This window comes from Gracilinanus agilis, chromosome 2 (assembly GCF_016433145.1).
Source record: "Gracilinanus agilis isolate LMUSP501 chromosome 2, AgileGrace, whole genome shotgun sequence".
Classification (NCBI taxonomy): Eukaryota; Metazoa; Chordata; class Mammalia; order Didelphimorphia; family Didelphidae; genus Gracilinanus; species Gracilinanus agilis.
The window spans coordinates 58,700,013-58,715,070 of record NC_058131.1 but is presented as its reverse complement, the minus strand read 5'-3'; the positions used below and the strand labels follow the sequence as shown (position 1 = coordinate 58,715,070).

General features: G+C 41.1%; 1 protein-coding gene across 1 annotated transcript in view; it reads left to right on the top strand.

Annotated features, from left to right (window-relative positions):
* The window catches only part of LOC123233250 (hepatocyte nuclear factor 4-beta-like), a 69,813-nt gene extending 59,460 nt beyond the window's left edge, over window positions 1–10,353 (top strand). The window contains exons 6-10 of the mRNA XM_044659402.1: window positions 1,763–1,850; window positions 6,793–6,945; window positions 8,072–8,308; window positions 9,052–9,201; window positions 10,220–10,353. Coding sequence (XP_044515337.1) covers window positions 1,763–1,850; window positions 6,793–6,945; window positions 8,072–8,308; window positions 9,052–9,201; window positions 10,220–10,353 — 762 coding nt within the window. The remainder of the gene's footprint in view (window positions 1–1,762; window positions 1,851–6,792; window positions 6,946–8,071; window positions 8,309–9,051; window positions 9,202–10,219) is intronic.
* Window positions 10,354–15,058: the final 4,705 nt, after the last annotated feature.

Here is a 15,058-nt window from a genome sequence, read left to right as displayed (position 1 = left end):
CAAGTGACTTGCCCAGGGTCACACAGCTGGGAAGTGGCTGAGGCCGGGTTTGAACCTAGGACCTCCTGTCTCTAGGCCTGACTCTCACTCCACTGAGCTACCCAGCTGCCCCAGGAATGCATTCTTGATAAGGGGAATGGCTAGTGCAAAGGCACATAGAGGGGAGGTGACAAAAAAAGGCCAGTTTGGTTAGAAAACCCCATAGAATCAGTGAAGAAACCAATCAAGGTGATCACTAGTTTCTGTAAAGTAGCAGGATACAAAATAAATCCACACACACAAAAAATCAGAATTTATATTCAGTATTGACAAAACCCAGGAGAAAATAATAAAAAAGGGATATGCCATTCAAAACAACTAGAGAGTACAGGACATAAAATATCTGAAATGGGTACTATTAAGACACACCCAGGAGATTTAAATGCAAATCATTCTTTACAATAATAAAAGAAGACAAATAATTAGAGTCATTGTGGTTGGGCTGTCAATATAATAAAAATGGCAATATTATTTGAATTAATTTATAGGATTGATGTTATGCCAGTTAAAATTCCAAGGAGTTTCTTTATAGAACTAGACCAGATAACAAATTTCATGGGCAAAGGGGAAATGAAAGGTGATGAATTTCAAGAGAAATAATGGAAAAAATATAAACATAGGGGGCATAATACTACTGTTACTACTAAACATTTATATAGTGCTGACGATGGACCACACACTATGCTAAGTAGTTTATAATTAGCTCATTTGATCCTCACAACAACTCTGGGAGGTAGGTACTATTATCATCTTCATTTTATTGGTGAGTAAACTGAGGCAACCAGATGAAACACTAGACACAGCTTGTAAGTTTCTGAGGCCAAATTTGAACTCAGGTCTTCCCGACTTCAGACCTGATGCTCTATTCCTATATCAACTTGCTGCTAAGAAAACACTTGTATGAACTGATATGGAACAAAGAAAATAGAACCAAGAGAACACTATGTATAATGCCTAGAATTCTATAAATAAAAACAATAGGAATATGGTACCAAACTCAGATTAAGTCAACACAAGTCAATGAGCTTTTACTCAGGGCTTACTGCATGCCAATTCTAAGCCGGGGCTTAGTATCCAGGGATACTGCTAATTATTATTGTTCAGGCATTTCACTCATGTTCGACTCTTCAAGGCTCCATTTGGGGTCCTCTTGGCAAAAATACTGGGGTAATTGGCCATTTCCTTCTCCAGCTTGTTTTACAGATGAGGAAACTGAGGCAAACATGGGGAAGTGACTTGCACAGGGCCACACAACTAGTGAGCATCTGAGACCAGATTTGAATTCAGAATTTTCCCATCTCCAGGCTTGATGGTCTAGCCACTGAACCACCTGGATACTATTAAGCATCAACCTTAATTGTATTATCTTGGTCCCAGAGAAGAAGATGATGAGACACACTTCTTGCTCCTCTGAAAGAAAAGAAAGAATTGTACAAGTGCATACAATTTGCCATTGCTATCAAGCTATGAGCATTTTATCTTGAGTTTTGTTTGGTTCTTTCCTCTTTTTCTTTAGAGACTTGAATGTTGCATAAAGGAAGAGAGGTAACTGATTAAGAAGTTAACATTTGACTGCATCTATGCACTTTTCTTTGTTCTTCCCTGAGCCTCAGTTTCCCCATTTACAAAATGAGAAAATTGGACTCAAAGTTCTCAAAGATTCCTTTCCAGCTCTTCTTCGAATATGTAATCAATTCATTTTCTCTTCCTTTGTGGCTTGCAGGTGGCATTATTAAGAGCCCATGCTGGGGAACACCTTCTTCTTGGAGTAGCCAAACGATCTATTCCCTACACGGATTTCCTGCTTTTAGGTAAAAAGAGTTAAAATTCTAAAATTTCCCCCTTCTTGCTCTGCCCCAACTTCCATTGTAGATCCTTTATTGGCAATGAGTGGCACTACCACTGTCGCATTGGTTCATTGGATACATTGGATACAGAAATGGATCTGTAGTTAGGAGGAGCCAGGAAAGATGAGACCTAAGCTAGACCTTGATGGATGAGGGACATTCAAATAGTCATTCAAAGGAATAAGGAATTTCTAGTGCGTGAGATAACCAAAGTTGCAGAGGCAGATGTGTGTGTGTGTGTGTGTGTGTGTGTGTGTGTGTGTGTGTGTTGAGTCACAGAATCCCAGAATTTTAGACTTGGAAGGAATTGATCCAACCCACACCCCAAATAAAGAACCCCTACTACAAATATATTTGACAAGAGTTCATTTGGCCTCTGTCTGAAGACTCCAAGGGAAGGGAGAACCCATTACGTCCTGAAGCATCCCATTCCATTTTTGGACAGCTCGAATTGCTAGGAAGTTTTCCCTAACATGAAACCTAAATCTTTGTAACTTTCATTCAGGACTTTGGCTTCCTTTCCTTGAAGTGACACAAAATAAGTCTGTTCCCTATTCTAAGTATTCTAAATACTAGCCATCCCGGTACGTGAAGACAATTCTCATTTCTCTGCTAAATCTTCTCTTTTCCACACTAAACACAGATCATAGAATCATAGCTCTGTAGCTGGAAGGGACCTTAGAGATTTGACATCTGAAGAAACTGAGGCTCAGGGAATTAAGTGACCTGCTGAAGGTCATACAAGGACCAAGTGGAAATAGCATTGGTAACCTGGGTTCAAAAGCTGCCTCTGAGGCTTACTACCTTTGAGTTGTCAGGCAAGTAAGGTAATCTTCCCTGAGGCTCCATTTCCTCATCTGAAAATGAGGGGCTGGATTTATTAGCTTCTGAGGTGCCTTCTAGCTCTAGAACTATGATACTATGGTCACCTTCAAGCATTTGATGAACTTTCCCTTATAAGAGAGATTCACTGTGGTAGGCTCCAAAGTGTAGAAGCACAAGCATTGGGTGAGTGGGTAAGAGCAGGGAAAAGATGCAAATTTAGGCTTGGTCGAAGGAAAAACTTATTATTATTGCTATGCAAAAGAGCGCTGGCCTGCTCCAACAGGTGGGGTTCCCCTCCTAACTTAGGGACCTTATTGTGAAGGCTAAACGTCTGCTTTTTGGATATGTTGTTGAAGGATTCTTCTTCCAGAATAGATTGAAGTGCGGCACCATAAGAAATGATGAACAGATTCATTTTTTTTTGAAACTTGGAAAGAACTACATGAGATAACGGAGAGTAAAATGAGCAGAACCAAGAGAACATTATCTATCACTTCAGATTTAATATGTGGAGAATAACTTGTGACCGTCTGCTTCCAGAGAATGAATTGAGAATGGAAACACAAAAAAGATAATCTATATACACATATCTGTTTGCCAGATGATGCCTTCTATGGTGTGGAAAGGCGATAGAAGGGCATAAATACCTGGAAATAAATTCTATTAATAAAAAAAGAATAAATTGAAATAGAAGATCCCTTCCAAGATTTGATAAAAGTCTTTATTATCCTTTAGATGCCGACTATTCCATGAAGTCTTTCTTGCTTTTTCCATCTACCAAAACCCTCTCCTTCCTCAAATTATCTTATAATTACTTATCTGTGCTTACGTTATATATTGTGCATATGCTGAGGACACAAAAACTAAGGACAAAATAGCCCAGGTGTATTGTACTGGAGGGAAATTGCATTTAAATCCATAACATGTACAAAAACCATAGGTATCCAAAATGTACGATACATCCAAAGTTAAGCAAATATATAGAGAAAGTATTTTTTTTTACAAGGATGGTATAAAGACAGTAAGAATTGAATAAAGAAACACTTCCTATTGTGGGAGGTGACATCAGAATGGAAACTTGAAGGGAATTAGGGATTCCACGAGGCAGGAGATAGCCTGAGCAAAAGGGGAAAGGTAGGAGAAGAATATGTAAAAATGAAATTTGGGAAATGCCATCTAAAAGTGTATATATATATNAAATCAATTGTATGAAAAATCAAGCCATTCCCCAATTGATAAATGGGCAAGGGACATGAATAGGCAATTTTCACATAAAGAAATCAAAACTATCAATAAGCGCATGAGAAAGTGCTCTAAATCTCTAATAATTAGTGAAATTCAAATCAAAACAACTCTTAGGTATCACTTCAATTTGGAGCTATGCTCTGTAAAAGTGAAATTTGAGAAATTCCATCTAAAACTATATATATATATATTTACTATGGACATGTGGGAGACTTTGAAACTACATTTCCCATGATTCCTCATGGTAGACAGGAAGTGGGATGATGTAAGAGAAGAAATATAAACTCCTGTAGTGACTTTGAACTTTCTCTTTAGCTACTGGGCGCAGGATGAGAGGGGAGGTAATTATGGCTGAAGCGGCAGTTTTGAATTCTTATAAGCATGTGGTTTAATGACTTTATCTATCAGCATGGCTTTAATTAAAATACTAATTTATATATTTATATCAGTCTTTATTATTTTTAATCTTAATATATACCACATATGGAGAATAACCATCAGGCATTTGAGATGGACCATAAAGTACTGGAGGGAGAATAATGTCAAATCAGCCTAGAAAATCTAGAGCCAGTCAGGGAAAGGCTTTAAATGCCAGCCACAGGAAGAACATTTTATCCTTGAGGCAACTGAAAGCTTTTGCTACTTCTTGAAGAGTGAAAGGACAAGTTCAGATCCATATGGCAGTGATTCCCAAAGTGGGTGCTACCATCCCCTGGTGGGTGCTGCAGCGATCCAGGAGGGCGGTGATGGCCACAGGTGCATTTATCTTTCCTATTAATTGCTATTAAAATATAAAAAAATTAATTTCCAGGGTGCTAAGTAATATTTTTTTCTGGAAAGGGGACAGTAGGCCAAAAAAGTTTGGGAACCACTGCTCTATGAGAAGTCCATTGGGTAACTTCTTGGATGTGAGGGGCGGAGGGGCTAGAAGAAGAGAATTCAGCAAGGAGGTTTTTAGAAGTAATGAGGGACTGAACTAGGATGTGACCCTAGGAGCAGAGAGGAGAGGTTGTAGGTATGAAATAGAATCCTGAAACTCACTGACAAAGCCTATTCTTATGCTAAGGATTCAGCCACCATTTTATGGACCTTTGGCTAAATCTATTAATAGCTGCCCATTACTATGTTTCCATGTAAAAAGAGGAATTTACAAAAAACCAACAACATGGCATAGACTTCATCAATGAACCAGTCCCAATGGCCTTAATTAAGAGTTTTTCTTGATCTTTTATTGCTGAATAGAATTGCATGGCATTGCAAGGAAGGAGAAATGATAGACTGAAGTTACAAAAAAAAAAAAAAAGAAAGAAAGAAAAAGAAAGCATCCAACAATTCACCAAATTCCATCAGATTAGTAGAACATAACCAAAGCACCACCTACTGTCAGGAGGAGTTATTGTACAGTATTGTCCAAGTAGGGTCTCCCACCCCAGTTGGAAATGGCTTCTATAAATCAATTGATAAACATTTATTTTTCTCCACTGATTTATTAATTTATTTTAAAAATATTTTTCCATGTTAACATGATTCATTTCCTTTCCTTCCCCTCTTCCCACCCTCCTTTCAGAGCAATTCCACTGGGTTGTACAGATGTTATCATTTGATACCTATTTCCATATTATTCATTTTTGCTATAGAGCAATCTCTTAAAGCCAAATCATATGCCCATATATACAAGTGATAAGTCATATGTTTTTCTTTTGTGGATAAACATTTATTGAGCACTCACTATATGCTAGGCAACATGCTATGGGCTGGGAATTACAAAAAAGAGGCAAAAGAAAGTCCCTAAATTCACAATCTAATGGAAGAGTCAACAAATATATACCAACAACTTTCATATGAGATAAAATGGAAGGGATAATTAGAGGGGTGGTTCAATGGAGTCCTAGAGATGGGAGTTTCTGGGTTCAAATCTGGACTCAGGCACTTCCTAGATGTGTGACCCTGGGCAAGTCATTTAACTTCCATTACCTAGCTTTTCTGCTTTAGAACCAATACAAAGTGTTGATTCTAAGATGAAAAGTAAGGGCTTGGTTTTTTTTTAAAAGATAAATAGGAAATAATTAACAGAAAGAAAACACCAGAACTAAGAGGGGATTAGGGAAAATTTCCTATAGAAGTTGGGATTTTAGCTGGAAATAAAATTTATTTGTTAAATGCACAATATGCAGTAGAAAACCCTTTCCTTATCAGTGTACTACAGAGTTTGACTTAATCAGAAGTAAAAGAGGCAGTTATCTGCTTGTACTATATTGTAATTACCAACTCCTGAGCCCTTGCCTCCAAATGCCTCCTCAAGCCATCTAAAACTTTTGCTTGAAACTTGACCATTACAGTACTACATTCCTAGTCATCCTCAGTCGTATCATAAAGGTCCTCTCATAAAAGTCCTATCATAAATCTCCTGAAGATGAGTGAATCTATCTGTACTTTTCCTGAGAACAGTGTTTGGGTAGGGGAGAGGACCAGATCAGGGAAGGCATGGAGGGGAAGGGATATACCTCTACCAGAGTGAAAAGGACCCCAAAGAAGCGGCTAGGTATGTCCATGATTTTTCCTCCAGAATACACTTTGATACCAAATGATCGGTACTATTCTACCAAGATCTTGAGTCAGGTGGTCATTTTTCTACAAGCTCATTAACATCTGAGCTTCTTTCCTAGGACTCCAACCAGAAGAGATTTAGGATATCACTTTGTAGATACACTAGCGGTCAGCTTCTTATGTTCCATTTTCTGTATGTAGGCTTTGCATGTCAGGTGTACTAGTTAAGAGTCCAGTGCAGATGATTCTATAGCCTACAGATAATACAGCTCTTCTCCCTCCTCCCCAGGAAATGATTTCATTATTCCTATGCACTGCCCAGAACTGGAAATTGCCCGAGTTGCTATAAGAATACTGGATGAGTTGGTCAAGCCCTTGAGAGAAATCCAAATAGATGACAACGAGTACGCTTGTCTTAAAGCTATTATATTCTTTGATCCAGGTAAGGGAATTCAAAGTTAATAGTCCAACTGTGGCTAAGCATTGAAATAGAAACAAAAATGTGGAAACATGGGGATGAGGGGAAAGAGAAATCAGCCAAGGGGAGAAAAAAAGGTGATGAGATGGAAAAGGAGAGCATTCTGGTCTAAAAAGGGATGAAAAATCTTCTGTGCACCTTTATGTTGCTACCCTGCTAAAGAGGCTTAGGGCAGCGGCTGGCAAAGCTTAATCCATGCTTTTTGCCAACCAATAGAAGGGGAAAGAGGAAGAGAGTCTAAGCATTTGATAAGAGACTACCATGTAGGGGGGTCTAGGTGCTGCAGTGGATTGAGGACTAGAGGCAGGAAGTCCCGGCTTCGAAAATGGCCTCAGACACTTCCCTAGATGTCACTTAACCCCCATTGCCTAGTCCTTACAGCGCTTCTGGCTTGGAACCAATACATATCATTGATTCTAAGATGGAAGGTAAGGATTTTGAGAAAGAGAAGGATGGGGAGGAGGGAGAGGGAGAGAGAAAAAGAGAGAAGAAAGGAAGGAGGGAGGGGGAAAGGAAGAGAGAGTGAATAAGAGAGAAAGGAAAGGGAGAGGGAAGAAGGGGAGGGAAAAGGGGATAAGGAGAGAGGGAGGGAATGGAGAGGGAGAGGGAGAATGAATGAGAGAGAAAGGAGAGGGAGAGGGAAGGGAAGAGGAAGGGGAAGGGGAGGGGGGGCACAGAGAAGGGTCATTGGTGCCAAATCTGCTTCAGCACCGAAATGGAGACAGAGAGAGAAAGCGAGAATGTAGCAGTGGCAAGCACACCAGGCTTAGGCGTCTGCCCAATAAGCACCAAGGCCCTCAGCACCGACTTTCTATGGTTCCGTGGTGACTGGCCTTTTTTTTTTTTTTTTTTTAAATCCTTACTTTCATCTTATAATCAATAATGTGTACTGACAGAAGAGCGGTAGAGGCTAGGCAATGGGGCCAAGTGACTTGCCCAGAGTCACCCAGCTAAGAAGTATCCGAGGCCAGATTTGAACCCCGGCGCTCCCGTCTCTAAACCCAGCTTTTCTCCTGGGATTGCACCTAGGCAGAGGAGGGCCTGTCCCGGTGACACTGTGCTCCTCCTCCCCTCTCTCTTTCTCTCCCAGACTGCAAAGGCCTGAGCGACCCAGGCAAAGTGAAACGGATGCGCTTCCAGGTGCAGGTGAACCTGGAGGACTACGTCACGGACCGGCAGTACGACTCGAGGGGCCGCTTCAGCGACCTGCTGCTGCTGCTGCCCCCACTGCAGAGCATCACGTGGCAGATGATCGAACAGATCCAGTTCGTGAAACTCTTCGGCATGGCTCGCATCGACAGCTTGCTGCAGGAAATGCTCCTGGGAGGTAGGGCAGGCCCCGCCCTCTGAGCCCCTCCCCTCCTGGTCCTGTCTGAGCCAATCAGCGGGGCAGAGTAGAAACTGATGTGCAGACCTCGGGCTGCTGCTGGCTCTTGGGTGAATTTCACCAATTTCCCTTATCCCAAATGCTCAGTCCTATTAAAAGCAGCAGGAGGGCAGCGGGATAACACAATGGACAGAGCCCCAGGCTTGGTGCCTGGGAGGTGCTGGGTTCAAGCGTGAGCTCGGACATTTCCTAGCTACGTGACTCAGGGAGAGTCACTTAACCCCAATTGTCCGGTCCTCAGGGTTCTTCTGCCTTAGAATTGATACTAAGTGGGGCAGCTGGGTGGCTCAGTGGGTTGAGCCAGGCTTAGAGATCAGAGGTCTTGAGTTCAAATGTGGTCTCAGCCATGGGCGAGTCACTTAATCCCAATTGCCTGGCCCGATAAGGGTTTTTAAAAAATGGTTACTTGTGAATCGTTTCTCCTGCTTCCTTCTCCTCCCCCTGCCCAGCAGATCCGTGACTTTCAATATGAAAAAAAAAAGGGGGGGGGGTGAGATTCCTCTCCTCTGCAACTGGATTTTGTCTTTCTTTCAAACTGACTAATGGGTATAACAACAGAGTAGCTTTTGTGTCTGGGGCAGTGGAACCAAAGAACTATCCTTCTTCAGGTGACATCATGACACCCTCAGCCTGTCCAGACCTTTCAGCCTTGATTCCAACTCTTTCTCTGTGCTTGCTTACAGGGAACACCATGGAAATGCCTCAGTATCATTCTGGGATGCCCAGCATAAACCTAGAGCCAGTCCCAAGCCACATCCTTCCCAGTAGCCTCAGTTCGGTGATCCAGGCTGCCCCTGGACCAAGCCAGAGCTGCTCCTTTAACGAAAGTCATGGTGAGGTTCTAACTAGGGCTCTTGGGCTGGAATCAAATGGGTGTTTGGGGCTTTGGAGGGGTATGGGGCTGTCTCAGAGAATAGCTTGTCCCTGCATTGTGCTGCTCCCAGATCTCAAATCTCCCCACCTGTCACAGTGCCTGAAATTCCACCTTAGAGTTGATTTTGGTTCCATCAAGGAACTCAAGGATGGAAGCATCTATTTAATGCAAGCACTCTTGGCAGGAGGCCACTCAGCAAGGATTGGCTAAGAAGGTCCTTTAAATCTGAGATACAGATGTTGGGGATATCAGGAAATATTCAAATGTCTTAGGTCAAAGCTTCTATAATCTGGGGTCTGTGAATTTTGAAAAATATCTATGTTGAGAGTCTTTCCAATATAATTGCTATCCTTCATAATTCTATTTTATGCATTTAAAAATATTATTTGGAGAAAGTCTTCACCATCTGACAAAGGGTTCCATGGCCCAAAACAGATTAATTACCCTTGATTTCGATAGAAAATCTTGCTTCTTTGAGAGTCAACTCAATTCTTTTTTGGAAATAGTAAAAAAAAAAAAAAAAAAAAAAAAAAAAAAAAATCAGTGGAAACCAAAAAGGAATAAGCATTTGGGGCCATCAGACTTGTCAGCCAGTTTATTTTTAAAAAAATTTTTTTATGTTAATGACATTTCCAGGGGGCATTGAGGTGGCTTAGTAGATTGAGAATCAGGTTCAAATCTGGCCTCAAACATTTCCTGGCTGTGTGACCCTAGGCAAGTCACTTAATTCCCTTTGCCTAGCCTTACTGCATTTATGCTTGAGGACCAATACATATTATTGATTTTAAGATGGAAGGTAAGGTTTTAAAAAAAAAATAACAAATTTCCATACAAGTTTTCTTGTAAGCCAATTTAGCTATTATGTAGTGTGAGCTCTACAAAGGTCCAAAAGCTGATTCCAGTCTGAGTTTTCAAGTTTGCATTTTAACTGGGTGAAAAGAGAAGAATCTGAACTAAAAGCTTTTTTTCCTGCTTAGCATCTCCAGACACATCGGTCTCTTCTCCCACGAGCCCTGGAAATGAAGACTATAAATTGGACGCTGCTAGAGGAGCTGAGATGCCCGTTCAACTACTGCCCCAAACCATCATACCTAAGCAAGAGACTTTATAAAGCCACTGAAGCAAAGAGACTAGCGAGTCCCCTAGGAAGTCAGCTATAAACCAGTCTCCTTATCTTTCCAGATATGAGGCACCAAGATGGCCCCAGTTCTACAGCTTGTCCAGATTTCAGGGGCTGGGGATTCCAGTTGCTGCATCCAGTTGGCTCCTCAGTTCATAAATGAATTGATTTTCCAGTGCCTCTTTCCCTCTTGAAAATACAAGAATGCCAAATTTTGGAGATACTTTAAAGTAAATGCCTCCAACAGAACTGAAGAATCATTATGATCTAACTCCATTTGGCTGGATTGAAACCTCTAGCTTCCATGAGCAAAACACAAAGCATTGTGGATCCAACTAATTTATATTTTCGGTTTAAGATTTTTTTTTTTCACTCTGGAGGCAGAACATAAACTCTATATATATATAAAGGGCACACATTGATTGTATTTTTTTAAATTGCCCATTTGTAAATTGGCAGAACAGACATACTCAGGCATCCATCTGCCAATTTTTAGATGGGCCCAGTCACCTTTCATTCAATTCCTAAACATCTACTAAGTGCTTGCTACATGCACGTCACTGTGCTAATCAGTGGATTGATTCTGACATACAAGTTCGAATCTCAAGATACTTCCTTTCCCTGTATCCTTCCTCCTGTGAGTCACATTTTAGTCTGTCTTCTCAAAGTATTCCAGTACAATGTCTATAAAAGATCGCACAAATTCCTGCCTCACTTGGGTCAGCCAAATACCTTAAACATATTTGGGGATGATTGGTTAGTTCCTCCTAGGAGAATTTTGGACTGGTTTGACCCAGTATGTCCATTTCAGAATGGTGTAGTGGGAAAGTGCCACACCCGAGGTCAAATCTGGCCCCAGTCCCTTACCAACTGTGTGGCCACAAAGGAGCCTCTGAACTCCATTTATTTTATCTGTAAAATGGGAATAATAAAGGATCAGGGCATGATATCAGTTTTAATTGTTATGAAACGTTTCTGCACTTGTTTTAACCACCCGGTCGCTCTCAGATTTCCACTAAACCCAGCTTTTCTCAATGGCTGAGCACTGGAACCAAGCTTCAAGTCACAAAAGTTCTCTTGCCTGACACGGATGAAGTGTGACAATAATGAGACTGAGGTTCAAACAGAAATTGGATGTCCAAACAAGTATTATCCCCACTCATTCATGGGAAGCTACTGACAAAACTATTTCTTGCTCAGGGCATTTCCTCTCAAAATTACTGAGAGCCAAAATCATTCCTTTATTCCCAGGGATGACAAATCTTTGACCTACGAGAGTGGATCTGAGTTTTGGGAACAGCAGAGTCATTCTGGATCATCATGGGTGACTGAAGAAGGGGATCAGGCTGGGCACAACCATTTGGTTTCATAAAAAATAAGGGATGCTGATATAAAAGGAATGAACCTGCTTTCAGTTCTACTTACAAAAGAAAAATCAAAATAAAAGAGCCTGGCTTTTGAAGGTCACTTCCAGATAATATGTATTAAATATTAAAATATACATATATTTCAAGCAAAGACAAGATCTTCAGCACAAATATAGTTTCCACGGTAACTGCCTTGAAGGGGATAACATTATACCTTTGGATGTGTAAATTCTAGTCTATTAAAAAAAAATCTGTCCCATGACTTCATGGTCACACCGTATATATGAGCAGTGTAATTAATGAAGGTATTTTCACATTAGTCAAGAGTTGTGAAAATGTCTCATTACTGATGTCTTTTTTAGATCTATCTAAGGCTTAAAAAACTGATTCTTTATAAATATGCATGTTGTGATTTTTAAAAAAAATGTATATTGCATGGTAGGAACAGGAAAAAAAATTCTGATTAATGTTCCTATATGCATATCTGCAACTTCTTGAACAATTTTCCATGTACAGTATTACTGACTCAAAAATCTAATAAGCCAAGTAACATTTCTGTTCACTGTTGGCCTACGGCGTGAAGATGTCATTACTGTAACGTGCGTGGCCTGTCTTTGTGGCCTTAAACATATGGCTTCTTCCAACTGGTGAGGCAGAAATCACACCAATATTCAGAAATGTCAGATGCTGTGAAGCTTCATCAAACCAGAACCTGGGAGCAAAAATGAAGATGTGCTAATACATACTGCAGATAATCCTGGTACAGCAAAGACAATACCATGTACCAGTCAATGAAAATCAGAATTTAACTGTTGGTTTTTGCAATTATTTTAGCCTAACAGGGACCTGAAATTGTTATTTAACAAATGGTCAGGATCATACCATTGACCGTAATGATGCAGCGATCAGATTGCAATTTTCTCTTGTACTCAGGAGTCATTTTTCAGGCATTTAACTCATGAATCTTTAATATCCTGTAAGGCAGAGAAGTGATTTTAGATGGAGGCTTTTTTTTTTTCTTCCCCAGACTGATTTAGGCAGATTGGGAAATGGAATCCATGTCAATAATTCATTCTCCTTTTTAGGCTTCTCACTTGTTATACTGAACCAAGGCTACCATGACTAGATGTATAGGGGAAGGGGCAGAAATCCTGAGCAGCACACTGCAGAGAAGGGCAGCAGGTGCCATCCTCATTGATCCTCACTCCCCAAATCCAGGGTGATGGCAGAGGCAGTTGTCCCCAGTAGCAGATGCATTGTAGCATAGCAGTGGCAGACCCCAGAAGAGCTGTGACAGCCTAGGACCAAGAAAGGCATGGCATGCTCAGTGTGAGGGAGTGGGGATGTCCTAGGCAGTTTGGACCAGAGGCTTTCTCCTTGTCTTGGCACCTAGTAGCCCTCTGGCAGCAAAGACTCAAATCAAAATAACAAGATGCAGTACAAGATGAAAATGAGTGAAATCCCAAGAAATGTTTCATTTTTACCAGATCCCTTATTTATCAGCGTGATGCCAAAGCTAATTCTTGTTGCCCCTAAGGGTTTCTCAAAAACTATCTATTGTGGCAGCTAGGTAGCACAGCAGATAAGAGAGCCAGGTCTGGAGAGAGGAGGTCCTGGGTTCAAATCTGGTCTCACATACTTCGTAGCTGGGTAACCTTGGGCAAGTCACATAACCCCAATTGCCTAATCCTTTCCACTCTTCTGCTTTAGAACCAATACAAAGGATTGATTCTAAGACAGAAGGTATGGGTTTAAAAAAGCAAATAAACAAAATTATTTATTCCCCCCCTCCCTGCTGGGTCTTTCCTCAAAACTTCTGGAACAAGGCAGATTTCTGCAGAGGTCTATGCATGCACGAGTATTGTTGGCAGCATTATTGAATTTATTTGTTCTTCCAGCTTCTCGGTTTCTTTTTCCAAAATTTCCAAATAAAATATAAGACCATTGCACCATACAAAATTTGTATTGGACTCTTCATTTAGTAATGAAATGAGGTTTGCTCAGAGGATTCTAGCTTTTTAAAAATACGATTCAAGTTTTCATTTGCTATTGCTAGAAAGAAAGAAGCAAGCATTTATTAAGGGCCTAGTATGTGCTAGGAACTATCAAAGTGCTTTACAAATAGTCATATTCATCTAGGGAGAATTATAACAGAAGTTCTCATTGCCACATTCTAGGTAATGCAGAAGTTGCTTCCGGATACCACTGCCCATCGTTGCTTTTAGCCAGTGATGTTGGTAACCTAGAAACTTTTAATCTTGTCATGTGAGGTTAGTTTATTAAGACAGCTGGAGGGGCAGCTAGGTGACTCAGCGGAGAGAGAGCCAGGTCTAAAGATGGGAGGTCCTGGGTTCAAATTCAGTCTCAGACACTTCCTAGCTGTGTGACCGTGGGCAAGTCGCTTAATCCCCACTGCCTAGTCCCTATTACTCGTCTGCCTTCGAACTCATCCTTAATATCAATTCTAGGACAGAAATATGGGTTGAAAAAAAAATCCACTGGAAATAACCCATCTATCTAGGGGAACTGGAGAGAAGGATAAAAGAGAACATTTCTGGCAATCGTGCCAGCTGATTCCAAGCCTTTTTCTCTCAGCTGGTCTGAGGAAAGTCAAGACTTACTGTTGTCATCTCTTCTGGTATAAATACACGAATGCCTCTCCTCTTCCATCCAAGATGGAAGATCTTGGATCTTGGATCCTGTGATGTCCAACAAGTTCCAGGGTCTTTGGTCAGGACTGAACAATCAGTCCTGTTCTACATGCACTTGTGTTTTACATGCCCAAGAGTCAGTCACTGAGTATATGAAGACAACAAAGGTTTTGGCCTCCAGGAGCTCACACTCTATCAGGGAGGGAAGGACCCACCTGAAGCCCTTGGTTTCATGCCTGTCTTTCATCCAGTGATGCAGCAGTTCATACAAAGCGGGCTTCAGGGCTAGCAAAATGCCTTCCGTCCGATGACCTTTCATCTCCACCTCATAGAAAGGATGGTGGTCTTGTGGCCGTGGAACTCTACTAAGATGGATCAATACCTTGTTTCTGTGTTGCTGCATCAGGAATTGTTCATCCCCTGGATGAGTGTATTTCTGCGCTTGGCTGGGCAAGAGGGCAGCTGGCATCACATTTTAGGGCTTTCCCGTTTGACAGCTGATATCCCATTGGCACATCCTTAAGGAATCCAAGTCACTCTACACCAAAATAAGACAGAAGAGAACTTGGGATGCCCAGGAAAAAGATGTGAAAAGAAGGGAGTGTAGAATCTCCCTGGAATCTTGCTGAGGTGCTGCTCTATGAACTGATCCTTCAGCTGAATTTGTTAGACATAAAA